The sequence below is a fragment of the Pantherophis guttatus genome, chromosome 4 (genome assembly GCF_059756535.1).
Source record: "Pantherophis guttatus breed Tessera chromosome 4, ASM5975653v1, whole genome shotgun sequence".
Classification (NCBI taxonomy): Eukaryota; Metazoa; Chordata; class Lepidosauria; order Squamata; family Colubridae; genus Pantherophis; species Pantherophis guttatus.
The window spans coordinates 3,164,749-3,177,248 of record NC_142066.1 but is presented as its reverse complement, the minus strand read 5'-3'; the positions used below and the strand labels follow the sequence as shown (position 1 = coordinate 3,177,248).

The 12,500-nt window shown below is 40.0% G+C and overlaps 1 protein-coding gene and 3 non-coding genes across 4 annotated transcripts in view; 2 read left to right on the top strand and 2 right to left on the bottom strand.

The window, feature by feature from the left end:
* LOC148113595 (uncharacterized) overlaps window positions 1-2,804 on the top strand; it is a gene marked incomplete at its 3' end in the record, with an annotated part of 5,337 nt that extends 2,533 nt beyond the window's left edge. The window contains exon 4 of the mRNA XM_087891786.1: window positions 2,736-2,804. Within this exon, the coding sequence (XP_087747912.1) occupies window positions 2,736-2,804 (69 nt within the window). The remainder of the gene's footprint in view (window positions 1-2,735) is intronic.
* TRNAG-GCC (transfer RNA glycine (anticodon GCC)) lies at window positions 1,869-1,939 on the bottom strand. The gene has a single exon. It is a non-coding gene; the product is annotated as a tRNA-Gly (tRNA).
* Window positions 2,805-7,733: 4,929 nt separating the features above from the next.
* TRNAG-GCC (transfer RNA glycine (anticodon GCC)) lies at window positions 7,734-7,804 on the top strand. The gene has a single exon. It is a non-coding gene; the product is annotated as a tRNA-Gly (tRNA).
* Window positions 7,805-9,187: 1,383 nt separating this feature from the next.
* On the bottom strand, window positions 9,188-9,258 carry TRNAG-GCC (transfer RNA glycine (anticodon GCC)). Its single transcript has one exon. It is a non-coding gene; the product is annotated as a tRNA-Gly (tRNA).
* Window positions 9,259-12,500: the final 3,242 nt, after the last annotated feature.

Genomic DNA, 12,500 nt, shown 5'->3' with positions numbered 1-12,500 from the left:
AAAAGAAAGAAAGAGAAAAAAGAAAGAAAGAAAGAAAGAAAGAAGGAAGGAAGGAAAGAAAGAAAGAAAAAGAAAGAAGGAAGGAAGGAAGGAAAGAAGGAAAGAAAGAAAGAAGGAAGGAAGGAAAGAAAGAAAGAAAGAAAGAAAGAAAGACGGATGGAAGGAAGGAAGAAAGAGAAAGAAAGAAGGAAGGAAGGAAAGAAAGAAGGAAGGAAGGAAAGAAAGAAAGAAAGAAAGAAAGAAAGAAAGAAAGAAAGAAAGAAGACGGTCCCACAGTTTATCATCACAGAAGCTTGGGGGGGGGCTGGCAAGGGGAGAGATGCTGCGATGAACCTGGGGGGGGACCTCTCCCCAGGTAGCCCACTCCCTCCCCCCTCCCCTTCTCCTAAGCCTCCCTTTTCTTGTGGCTCTGTGGGTCTCTGTGGGGGTGTTACAACTCCCCATTTGCTGACGTGGGAGCTGGAGCAGCCCCGGTTGGGAATTTTCACCCTCCCCAAAAAAGAGGCCTAACCAGCCCCCTTTGGCCCCTGGGTCCCACGGCAGGGCAGAGAAGGAGCGGGGGGAACCCTGAAAGCTGGGGGGCCAGAAGTGGGGGAGTGGGGGGTCTTAGAAAATCCCTGGGGGTGGGGGAAAGGTCAGGAGGGAGGGGGGGCCCTGTGGCCAAGCCCAAGGGCAAGGAAATTCCCTTCTTTCCTCCTGACCTCCCCCCCAGGGGCAGCTTTGGAGGGCGGTGGGTAAAATGTAAGACCCAGATTGTTGGGGGGCAAGAGGCTGACTCTGTCAACCGCTTAGAGAGGGCTGTAAAAGCCCTGGGAAGTGGGATATAACTCTAAGGGCTACTGCTTGGGAAGGAAGGAAGGAAGGAAGGAAGGAAGGAAGGAAGGAAGGAAGGAAGGAAGGAAGGAAGGAAGAAAAAGAGAGGGAGGGAGGAAGGGAAGGAAGAGAAAAAGGCAAGAAGGAAGGAAGGAAAAGAGGGAGGGAGGAAGGGAAGGAACAGAAAAAGGCAAGAGGAAAGGAAGGAAGGAAGGAAAAGAGAGGGAAGAGGAAAAGGCAAGAAGAAAGGAAGGAAGGAAAAGAGAGGGAGGGAGGGAGGGAAGGAAGAGAAAAGACAAGAAGAAAGGAAGGAAGGAAAAGAGAGGGAGGGAGGAAGGGAAGGAAGAGAAAAGGCAAGAAGAAAGGAAGGGAGGAAGAAAAAGAGAGGGAGGGAGGAAGGGAAGGAAGGAAGGAAAAAAGGCAAGAAGAAAGGAAGGAAGGAAGGAAAAGAGAGGGAAGGAGGAAGGGAAGGAAGAGAAAAAGGCAAGAAGAAAGGAAGGAAGGAAAAGAGAGGGAGGGAGGAAGGGAAGGAAGAGAAAAGGCAAGAAGAAAGGAAGGAAGGAAAAGAGAGGGAGGGAGGAAGGGAAGGAAGAGAAAAGGCAAGAAGAAAGGAAGGGAGGAAGAAAAAGAGAGGGAGGGAGGAAGGGAAGGAAGGAAGGAAAAAAGGCAAGAAGAAAGGAAGGAAGGAAGGAAAAGAGAGGGAAGGAGGAAGGGAAGGAAGAGAAAAGGCAAGAAGAAAGGAAGGAAGGAAGGAAGGAAAAGAGAGGGAGGGAGGAAGGGAAGGAAGGAAGGAAAAAAGGCAAGAAGGAAGGAAGGAAGGAAGGAAGGAAAAGAGAGGGAGGGAGGGAGGGAAGGAAGAGAAAAGGCAAGAAGAAAGGAAGGGAGGAAGGAAGGAAGGAAAGAAGGAAAAGAGAGCGGGGAGGGGAGGGATTCTTAAGAGACGGGAGGGGGAGGGAGAAAAAGCAACGGGGGCCTCCATTGCAGCAAATGAAACAGTCGTGGCAACTGTGAGACAAGTCACAACATATAGAAGAAGAAGAAAAAAAGGAATGCGTTGCATTGGCCGGGAATCGAACCCGGGCCTCCCGCGTGGCAGGCGAGAATTCTACCACTGAACCACCAATGCTCTGTAAAACAGCTGGATTTTCCTCTTCAAATCCTGTGCAGTTGCCACACAAAGAGCCAGGCCTGCTGTTGCACCACGAGTTCACCAGCAAACTCTTCCTTCCTTCCTCCCTCCAGTCTTCCGTTTTTCCTTTCTCTCTCTTTCTTTTTCCCACTTTCTTTCTTCCCTTCCTTCTTTCTTTCCTTTCTTCCTCCCATCCTCCATCCATCCTTCCCTTTTCCTTCTTCCTTTTCTCTCTCTCCTTCCTCCTTCCTCCTGTCTCTCTTTCCCTCTCCTGCCTTCATTCCTCTTCCTCCTTCTTTCCTCCTATCCTTTCTGTTTCTCTCCTTCCTTCCCATCATCTTTTCTTTCTTTCTTTGGTTCTTTCTTTTTTCTTTTTCTTTCTCTACCTATCTACTTTTATCTATCTCTATCTATCTATCTATCTATCTATCTATCTATCTATCTATCTATCTATCTATCTATCTATCTATCCTATCTTATCTGTTTATCTATCTATATCTATATTATCAATCTATCATCTCTATCTATCTATCATGTATATCTATCTATCTATCTATCATCTATCATCTATCTCTATCTTATCTGTTTATCTATCTATATATTATCAATCTATCATCTCTATCTATCTATCTATCTAGCATCTATCTCTATCTTATCTGTTTATCTGTTTATCTATCTATATCTATATTATCAATCTATCATCTCTTATCTATCTATCTATCTTATCTGCTTATCTATCTATATCTACATTATCAATCTAACATCTCTTATCCATCTATTATTTATCTATCAGCCATCTATCTATCTATCTATCTATCTATCTATCTATCTATCTATCTATCTATCTATCTATCTATCTATCTATCTATCTCTATCTATTTATCTTACCTGCTTATCTATTCTATATCTATATTATCTATCTATCTATCTGTCTGTCTGTCTGTCTGTCTATCTATCTCTCCAGGTGGCAAATGGAGGTGGGGGGGAGGAAAATCGGGGTGAAAAGCAGCTGCCTTCGCACGATCCGCCGACCTGCCAGGTGGCCGAGGGCATTTGGCACGAGCCTGTTCCCCCAACCCCCCTCCCTTCTCATCCCGACCCCCAAGGCCCCTTGCCCAGATCCTGACCTCCCCTAGAGACGGGGCAAAAACTTTCCCGTGGGAAGATTCCTGGGTGTGAAGATTTGACACCTGGGCGTTTGGGCTGAAAGTGCGGCTGATATCACCCTTAGGTGTCCCTGGCAGGTGCCAAGCAGTGGGGAGGGGGGTTTCATACCCATGGATGTGGGCATCCCGAACGGGGGGGGGGTTGTTAAGCTGCCAATCAAAGGCCTTTCTGGGGGGTGGGGAAGAATAGGGGTCTTGTCCAGGCTTCAAGCCCATTCCAAGCTCATTCCCCAGCATTTTTGCCTGGCCGTGAATGTTTCTTAGGGACTAGCACCCTAAGAAGGCCGTGGCTCATGTAGAAAAGGGCAGGCGAGCCGGACCTCGCAGTGGGGGGGAGGAAAGGGGAAGAGGAAGACAGACAGAAAGACAGACGGAAGGAGGGAAGGTAGGAAGGTAGGAAAGAAGGAATGAAAGAAAGAAAGAAAGAAAGAGAAAGAAAGAAGAAAGAAAAGTTAGGAAAGAAAGAAGAGAAAGAGAAGGAAGGAGGGAGGGAGAAAGGGAAGAAAAAAAGAGAAAGAAAGAAGGGAGGGAGGGAGAGAGAGAGAAAGGAAGGGAGGGAGGAGAAAGGGGAGGGAGAAAGGAAGGAAGTTAAGAAGGGGAAAAAGAGAGAACGAGAGAAGGAAGGAGGGAGAGAGAGAGAAAGGGAAATGGGAATGAAAGTAAAGGGGAGGGAGGGAGAAGGGAAGGAAGGAAGTTAGGAAAGAAAAAAGGGAGGAGGGAGGAGGGAGAGAAAGGGAAGAATGAAGGGAGGGAGGAGGGAAGGAATGAAGGAAGACAGCTGGGAAGGAAAAAAGAGAAAGAGAAGGAAGGAGGGAGGGAGAAAGGAAAGAAAGAAAGAAAGAGAAAGAAAGAGAAAGAAAGAAGGAAAGGAGGGAGAGGGAAAGGAAGGGAGAGAGGAGAAAGGGAAGAGGGAGGGAGAAAGGAAGGAAGGTGGGAGAGCGAGAAAGGGAAGAATGAAAGTAAAGGGGAGGGAGGGAGAAGGGAAGGAAGGAAGTTAGGAAAGAAAAAAGGGAGGAGGGAGGAGGGAGAGAAAGGGAAGAATGAAGGGAGGGAGGAGGGAAGGAATGAAAGAAGACAGTTGGGAAGGAAAAAAGAGAAAGAGAAGGAAGGAGGGAGAAAGGAAAGAAAGAAAGAGAAAGAAAGAAGGGAAGGAGGGAGAGGGAAAGGAAGGGAGGGAGGGAGAAGAAAGGGAAGAGGGCGGGAGAAAGGAAGGAAGTTAAGAAGGGGGAAAAAAAGAGAACGCGAGAAGGAAGGAGGGAGAGGGAGGGAGAGAAAGGGAAGAATGGAGGGAGGAAGGAAAGAAAGAAAGAAAGAGAAAGAAAGAAAGAAAGAAAGAAAGAAAGAAAGAAAGAAAGAAAGAAAGAAAGAAAGAAAGAAAGGCATTCTGTACTAGCTCAGAAACACTCTCGCCACCCTGGTAGCATTTACAACAGTGACTCCTCCACGTTCCTCGAAACCTGAGTGGGTGGGTGGGAGGCCTGGTCGTGGTGGGGGGGAGGGGGCTGAGACTGGGACTTGTTGTACTCCTTCACGCCCCCCCCATTGTTCCCCCTCTTCCCCTCCCTCCCTCCCTCCCTCCCCTCCAACAAATGTGCCAGGATCGACTTGCCCCCCCCTCCCCTCGTGCCCCCTTGGAGACCCTGGGAAACTCTTCCACACGCCCTGGTGTCAAAAGCCCCCTGTCCTTTGATGACACCCCCCCACCCCACCCCTCAATATGGGGAGAAGCTTCGCACCTCGCCGGGAGCGCTCCCACGAGCCCTTCACACGCCCCGCGAGAGACACCCCCCCCCACTCCCCCAGTTTGGCCAACGACAGCTGGACAGGGGTGTGCATGTGTGAGAGATGGCACACGCGTGTGAAGATGCCCGAAGCAACCTTGACTGCATCAGTGATGCAGGACAAGCAAGATGCAGAGAGGATGGGCTTCCTTAGCGCCTTCTGTACATGCTCAGAGGCACCAATTTTGCCTGGAGGGAATCCTTCATCCTGCTTTCTTCTAGCTATACAGTTTTCGCTGCAGCCACATTTTTTTGGGGGGGGGGGGCTCTCATTGATCATTGTTTCCTCTTCCATTTTTAGGAAAAACGATAGCATTTCTCGATTCGCTTTTTCTTTTTTTTATTTACACTTTATTGGTGTTTTTTTTTTTTACACAAGTAAAATATAATAACAATTCTGTTTGACATCGGATTCGCAGTGTTTAGACATATATACATGAAAAAATATCCGGTGTCATTTATACTGTACATTTCTAATTAATTTCTATACCTTTTACTCCTTCCTTGATTCTATCATTTATCCATTCGTACCATCTTCCCCACACAGTATCATAATCTGAATTTTCATCATCATTTATCTCATGCGTTAATTTACTTATCTCTGCACACGCTAATATTTTGCTGATTATAAGGTCGTCTGGTGGTAGGTCTTTCTTTTTCCAGTATTGAGCGTACGCCAGTCGCTTTTTCATCCACTTGATCGAATGTGATGGGCGCTTTATAAAATAAATTTTAAAAAATCCCCAAAACACAGCAACATATTTTTTTGGGGAAAAGTTTTTTTTTTTATTTTTAACATAAAAAACATCATCTTTCCATATACTTACAGACAGAGTGATTCGATCGGTTAAAATCATTTTCGTGCTCTCGCAACATTTTCCAAAATTTCAGTAGAAAAACTTTTTCAATAATAAAAAAAAAAAATTTCAGTTGTGACAAATGTTCTTTCCTCTAACTAAAAACAAATGTTTACATGTTTTATCCAAATTTCATTTCATATGTAATAATTCAGCTCCATTCTTTGTTATCTACCCATTGATAAAATAGCTCCCGTATCAAATAATATTCCTGTTCTCTTATTCGATAAATAATATTTATTGATAAATATCAAATAAATATTCGACAAATAAATAAATAAAAATTTCAAATGTCAATCTACTCATTTCAGCACCATCGCAATATTTTTCTAATAATTTCTTCATCAGCAATGAATCTTCTTTCCTTTCCAGGTTTTTTTGCAAATGCAATACAAAGAATGATATTTGCTACAAAAGTAGAAAATAGAAAAAAATCCCTACAAAAGGAGAGGTAATTAAGAAAATATTGGAATGTGCAGAAATGAATAGGTTGACATTGGCAATTAAAGGGAAAACATTTGGGGGAAATTTTATCAATGGATGGAAAGCGAGTATAGATAATAAACAGGATAAGGACAAGAACTTTGAGATGAATATGTTGTAGGATATTAAAATTAAACGAAAGAAGGAAAGATAAATATAGATTTTGAGAAAGAATGGTTTTAATATATATTAATTTAATTTAAAATATAGATTTTAAGAAAGAATTGAAGATGATAGCACAAATGTTATACCCAGATGATACATGGATTGATTAAAAAATGTACAGGAATAGTAGAGGAATAATAGTAAAGTAAAAAAATGAATTTGGAAATGAAGACGTATGTAAATAGAAATCTCAGATTGAATTAAAAAAGGAAACAACAAAGGAATGGAAAAGAGGGAGGAGTAGAGAGGGGAAAGTAGGGATGTTTGGAGGTGAGAAGAAGAGAAAAGAAGAATGGGAAAAGGAGAGGAAGAAGGAAGGGGAAAGAAGAGCAGGAGAGAGGGGAAGAAGGGGAGGAAGAAGAGAGGAGAAGGGAAAGGGGAAAGGAAGTAGGAAAGGAAAGGAGAGGAGGAAGGAGGAAAGAAGAAAGAAAGGAGGAGAAAGAAGGGAAGGGAAAAAGGAAAACAAAAGAAGGAAATGGTAAAAGAGCAGACCCGAACAAATAATTAATTAATTACCTAATGGGAGTTAAAGAAGAAGATGAACGAAGAATGGATAAGGATGGATAAAAGACTGTACATTTAAACACGTTGATGAAAAATTGCTTAACGCATTGTAAGCCGCCCTGAGTCTCCGGAGAAGGGCGGCATATAAATCAAATAAATAAAATAAAATAAAATAAAATAAAATAAAATAAAATAAAATAAAATAAAATAAAATAAAATAAAATAAAATACTTTTTTCAAAAAAAGCCCCCCCAAAACTATTTTCAATGTCCAATTTGCCTCCTTGTATTTTTTTTCCCCTCTTTTAAGTAAATTTAAAATCCGCACGAAAGGTTAAATATAAAGCTATTCCGTCGGGAACGGGACGCGTTTACGAGGACAGCTCGTCCTCGAGTTACGACCGCCATCGGGGCCAAAAATTCCCGTTGCCGAGCGAAACGTTTGTTTAAAAGTGAGTTGGGCTCCGTTTCACGACTTTCCGTGCCGCTGCCGTCGTTAAGCGAATCGTGGCTGCGACGGTCGTAAGCGTGAAACATGGACCTAAGTCCCTTTTTTCCCCCCCAGTGCCGTTGTAACTTTGGTCACTAAATGAACTGTTGTAAGTCGAGGACTTGGCCAACTGGGGAGTCGTGTGGACACATCTCCCAAGTTGCTGAGGTTGACAAACACTGATTTAGAGCATGTGCAGAGAGCAGGCGGAGTCTCTCTTATACAGTAAGATGTATGAAGGGAATATTTGGAAATTGAGATCGTTACTATACTTCAATTTTCCTATCTTGGCTGTCGGCTGCCTTCCTTATTCCATCAAAGCGGACATCCAGCTGTTCCCAAAGGCGCATTGGTGGTTCAGTGGTAGAATTCTTGCCTGCCACGCGGGAGGCCCGGGTTCGATTCCCGGCCAATGCAACAAACATTTTTGATTCTGTTCACGCAGTTGCATACTATACAGTTGTTTCCCTTTCCGCTTCCTTCAATTTATCAATTTGTACAATAAACATTGAAAAAAAATAGCTAAATTTTTAAAATTCTAAATTCTATTCCATTCCATTCCATTCCATTCCATATTTTATTTTATTTTATTTTATTTTATTTTATTTTATTTTATTTTATTTTATTTTATTTTTTCTGTTCTGTTCCGTTCCATTCCATTCCGTTCCATATTTTCTATTCTATTCTATTCTATTCTATTCTATTCTATTCTATTCTATTCTATTCTATTCTATTCTATTCCATTCCATTCCATTCCATTCCATTCCATTCCATTCCGTTAAATATTTTCTATTCTATTCTATTCTATTCTATTCTATTCTATTCTATTCTATTCTATTCTATTCTATTCTATTCTATTCCACTCCGTTAAATATTTTCTATTCTATTCTATTCTATTCTATTCTATTCTATTCTATTCCATTCCATTCCATTCCATATTTTCTATTCTATTCTATTCTATTCTATTCTATTCTATTCTATTCTATTATTTTATTCTATTTCTATTTCTATTTCCATTCCATTCCATTCCATGTTTTCTATTCTATTCTATTCTATTCTATTCTATTCTATTCTATTCTATTCTATTCTATTCTATTCTATTCTATTCCACTCCGTTAAATATTTTCTATTCTATTCTATTCTATTCTATTCTATTCTATTCTATTCTATTCTATTCTATTCTATTCTATTCTATTCCATTCCATTCCATTCCATTCCATTCCGTTAAATATTTTCTATTCTATTCTATTCTATTCTATTCTATTCTATTCTATTCTATTCTATTCTATTCTATTCTATTCCACTCCGTTAAATATTTTCTATTCTATTCTATTCTATTCTATTCTATTCTATTCTATTCTATTCTATTCTATTCTATTCCACTCCGTTAAATATTTTCTATTCTATTCTATTCTATTCTATTCTATTCTATTCTATTCTATTCTATTCTATTCCATTCCATTCCATTCCATTCCGTTAAATATTTTCTATTCTATTCTATTCTATTCTATTCTATTCTATTCTATTCTATTCTATTCTATTCTATTCCACTCCGTTAAATATTTTCTATTCTATTCTATTCTATTCTATTCTATTCTATTCTATTCCATTCCATTCCATTCCATTCTTTCTATTCTATTCTACTCTGTGGGTCGATTTGGAGGGAAACAAGGCAGATGGGCAAATAAAATCCCCTTTTCTGGCAAAATGTTGCTTTTTTAAAAAGAAAAAAACGCACCCGTTTAAAGTCTGGCAAAATGTATTTTTTTTCTAGAGAAAAGAACACCCAAAATAATCACTTGCATTGGCCGGGAATCGAACCCGGGCCTCCCGCGTGGCAGGCGAGAATTCTACCACTGAACCACCAATGCATCTGCTGGAAACTGTGCGCATGATTCAGTCTTTGATTTGCTGCTACAACCTGTTTATTTATTTGACATCTCTCTGATTTGCTGTATATAGCTGCCCATCTTACAACCCCGCCCCCGGCTCCTTTTCCCTCTCCCCCCCCCCACGCCAATCTTGAAAAGGGGCTTAAATTTCCTTCTCATTTCAATTCCTGATGACTTTTCCCCCTGCAGTTTCCTTGCCTACACTAGAAAAACCAAATGCTCTCTGCCCCTCCCAATTCCAGATAGAATAGAACATAGAATACAATAGAATACAGAATGGAATAGAATAGAGAATAGAATAGAATAGAATAGAATAGAATAGAATAGAATAGAATAGAATAGAATAGAATAGAATAGAATAGAATAGAATAGAATGGAATGGAAAGGAATGGAACGGAACGGAACGGAACGGAACGGAATGGAATGGAATAGAATAGAATAGATAATAGAATAGAATAGAAAACAGAATAGAATAACAATAGAATGGAATGGAATGGAATAGAGAATAGAATAGAATAGAATAGAATAGAATAGAATAGAATAGAATAGAATAGAATAGAATAGAATAGAATAGAGAATAAAATAGAATAGAATATAGAGAATAGAATAGAATGGAATGGAATGGAATGGGATAGATAATAGACTAGACTAGACTAGACTAGAATAGACTAGACTAGAATAGACTAGAATAGAATAGAGAGTATAATAGAATAGAATAGAATAGAATAGAATAGAATAGAATAGAATAGATAATAGAATAGATAATAGAATAGAAAACAGAATAGAATGGAATAGAATAGATAATAGAATAGAATAGAATAGATAATAGAATAGATAATAGAATAGATAATAGAATAGAAAACAGAATAGAATGGAATAGAATAGATAATAGAATAGAATAGAATAGAATAGATAATAGAATAGATAATAGAATAGAAAACAGAATAGAATGGAATAGAATAGATAATAGAATAGAATAGAAAATAGAATAGAATAAGAATAGAATAGAAAATAGAATAGAATAAGAATAGAATGGAATGGAATGGAATAGAGAATAGAATAGAATAGAATAGAATAGAATAGAATAGAATAGAATAGAATAGAATGGAATGGAATGGAATGGAATGGAATGGAATGGAATGGAATGGAATGGAATGAATGGAATAGAGTTGAATAGAATAGAATAGAATAGAATAGAATAGAATAGAATAGAATAGAATAGAATAGAATAGAATAGAACAGAGAGTATAATAGAAAAAGAATGGAATGGAATGGAATGGAATGGAATGGAATGGAATGGAGAACAGAACAGAACAGAACAGAACAGAACAGAACAGAACAGAACAGAACAGAACAGAGAGTATAATAGAAAAATAATGGAATGGAATTCTTTATTGGCCAAGTATGATTGGACCCACAGGGAATTCGTCTTCGGTGCCTAAGCTCTCAGTGTACATAAAAATACATTCCACAAGAATCATAAGACACAACACTTAGTGATAGTCAGAGGATCCCAAAGAAGCAATCAAATCGTACTAGGAAACTCGATAAAACGATATAAACCGTAAAGATCCAAGCACCAAAGTGATAGTCCTAAGTAGCAAAGGGGATAGATAATAGGAAGGATGAGAAGACTCATAGTAATACAGTCTTAGGAAATAGTGTGACAGTGTTGTGGGAATTCGTTGCTTAGCAGAGTGATGGCGTTCGGAGGAAAAAAACTGTCCTTGTGTCTAGTTGTTCTGGTGCGCAATGTCAGAAGTGTGAATCAAGATCCTAAGTCACTGTGTTTTAGCGCCATTGTAACTTTGAACGGTTGCTAAATGAATGTTTAGGTGAAAGACGACCCGTAGAAAAGAAATTGCCACTTAGTCAGGCTGAAAGATTTTGAGTTAAGCAGGCTAAAAGGATGGGAAGGAGGAGAGAAAAGAAAGAGTGCAGGAATGGGATTCCCATCTGGTCCTTGGAGGGAGGGAAAGAAGGAAGGAAAGACAGAAAGAATGAAAGACTGAAAGAGAGGGAGGAGGGAGGGGGAAAAAGGAAGGAAAGACAGAAAGAAGAAAAGAATGAAAGAGAGGGAGGGGGAGAGGGAAGGAAGGAAGGAAAGACAGAAAGAATGAAAGAATGAAAGAGAGGGAGGAGGGAGGGAAAAAAGTAAGGAAAGACAGAAAGAATGAAGGAGAAGGAGAGGGGGAGGGAGGGAAAAAGGAAGGAAAGACAGAAAGAAGAAAATAATGAAAGAGAGAGGGAGAGAGGGAGAGGGAAGGAAGGAAAGACAGAAAGACAGAAAGAATGAAAGAGAGGGAGGAGGGAGGGAAAAAAGTAAGGAAAGACAGAAAGAAGAAAAGAATGAAAGAGAAAGAGAGAGAGAGGGAAGGAAGGAAGGAAAGACAGAAAGAATGAAGGAGAAAGGGGGAGGGAGGGAAAAAGGAAGGAAAGACAGAAAGAAGAAAATAATGAAAGAGAGAGGGAGAGGGAAGGAAGGAAAGATAGAAAGAAAAGAATGAAAGAGAGAGTGTAAAGGAGTGAGGGAAGAAAGGAAAGGAAAGAAAGAAAGAACAAAAGAATGAAATAATGAGAAAGAGAGGGAGGGAGGAAAAGAAAGAGGGAAGAAACGAAGGAAAGAAAGAAAGAAGAAAAGAATGAAAGGAAGAGAAAGAGGGAGGATGGGAAGAAAGGAAGGAAAGATAGAAAAAAGAAGAAAGGAATGAAAGGAAGAGAAAGAGGGAGAGAGGGAAGAAAGGAAGGAAAGATAGAAGGAAAGAAGAAAAGAATGAAGAAGAGAAGGAGGGAGGGAAGAAAGGAAGGAAAGATAGGAAGAACAAAAGAATGAAAGGAAGAGAAAGAGGGAGGGAGGAAAGGAAGGAAAGACAAAAAGGACAAAAGAATGAAAAAAGAGACAGAGAGGAAGGGTGGGAGAATAAGAGAGAGGAAAAGAGGGAAAGAAAGAGGGGGAAAAAGAGAGAACGAGAACGACATAAAGACAGACAGACAGACAGAAAGGAGAAAAGAACGAAAAAAAAAGAGAGAGGGAGGGAGGGAGAAAAAGAGAAAGAAAGAGAAAGAGACAGAAAGAGAATGACAGAAAGACAGAAAGACAGAAAGACAGAAAGACAGAAAGACAGAAAGAAAGAAAGAAAGAAAGAAAGAAAGAAAGAAAGAAAGAAAGAAAGAAAGAAAAAGACAGACAGAAAGGACAAAAGAACGAAAAAAAGAGAAAG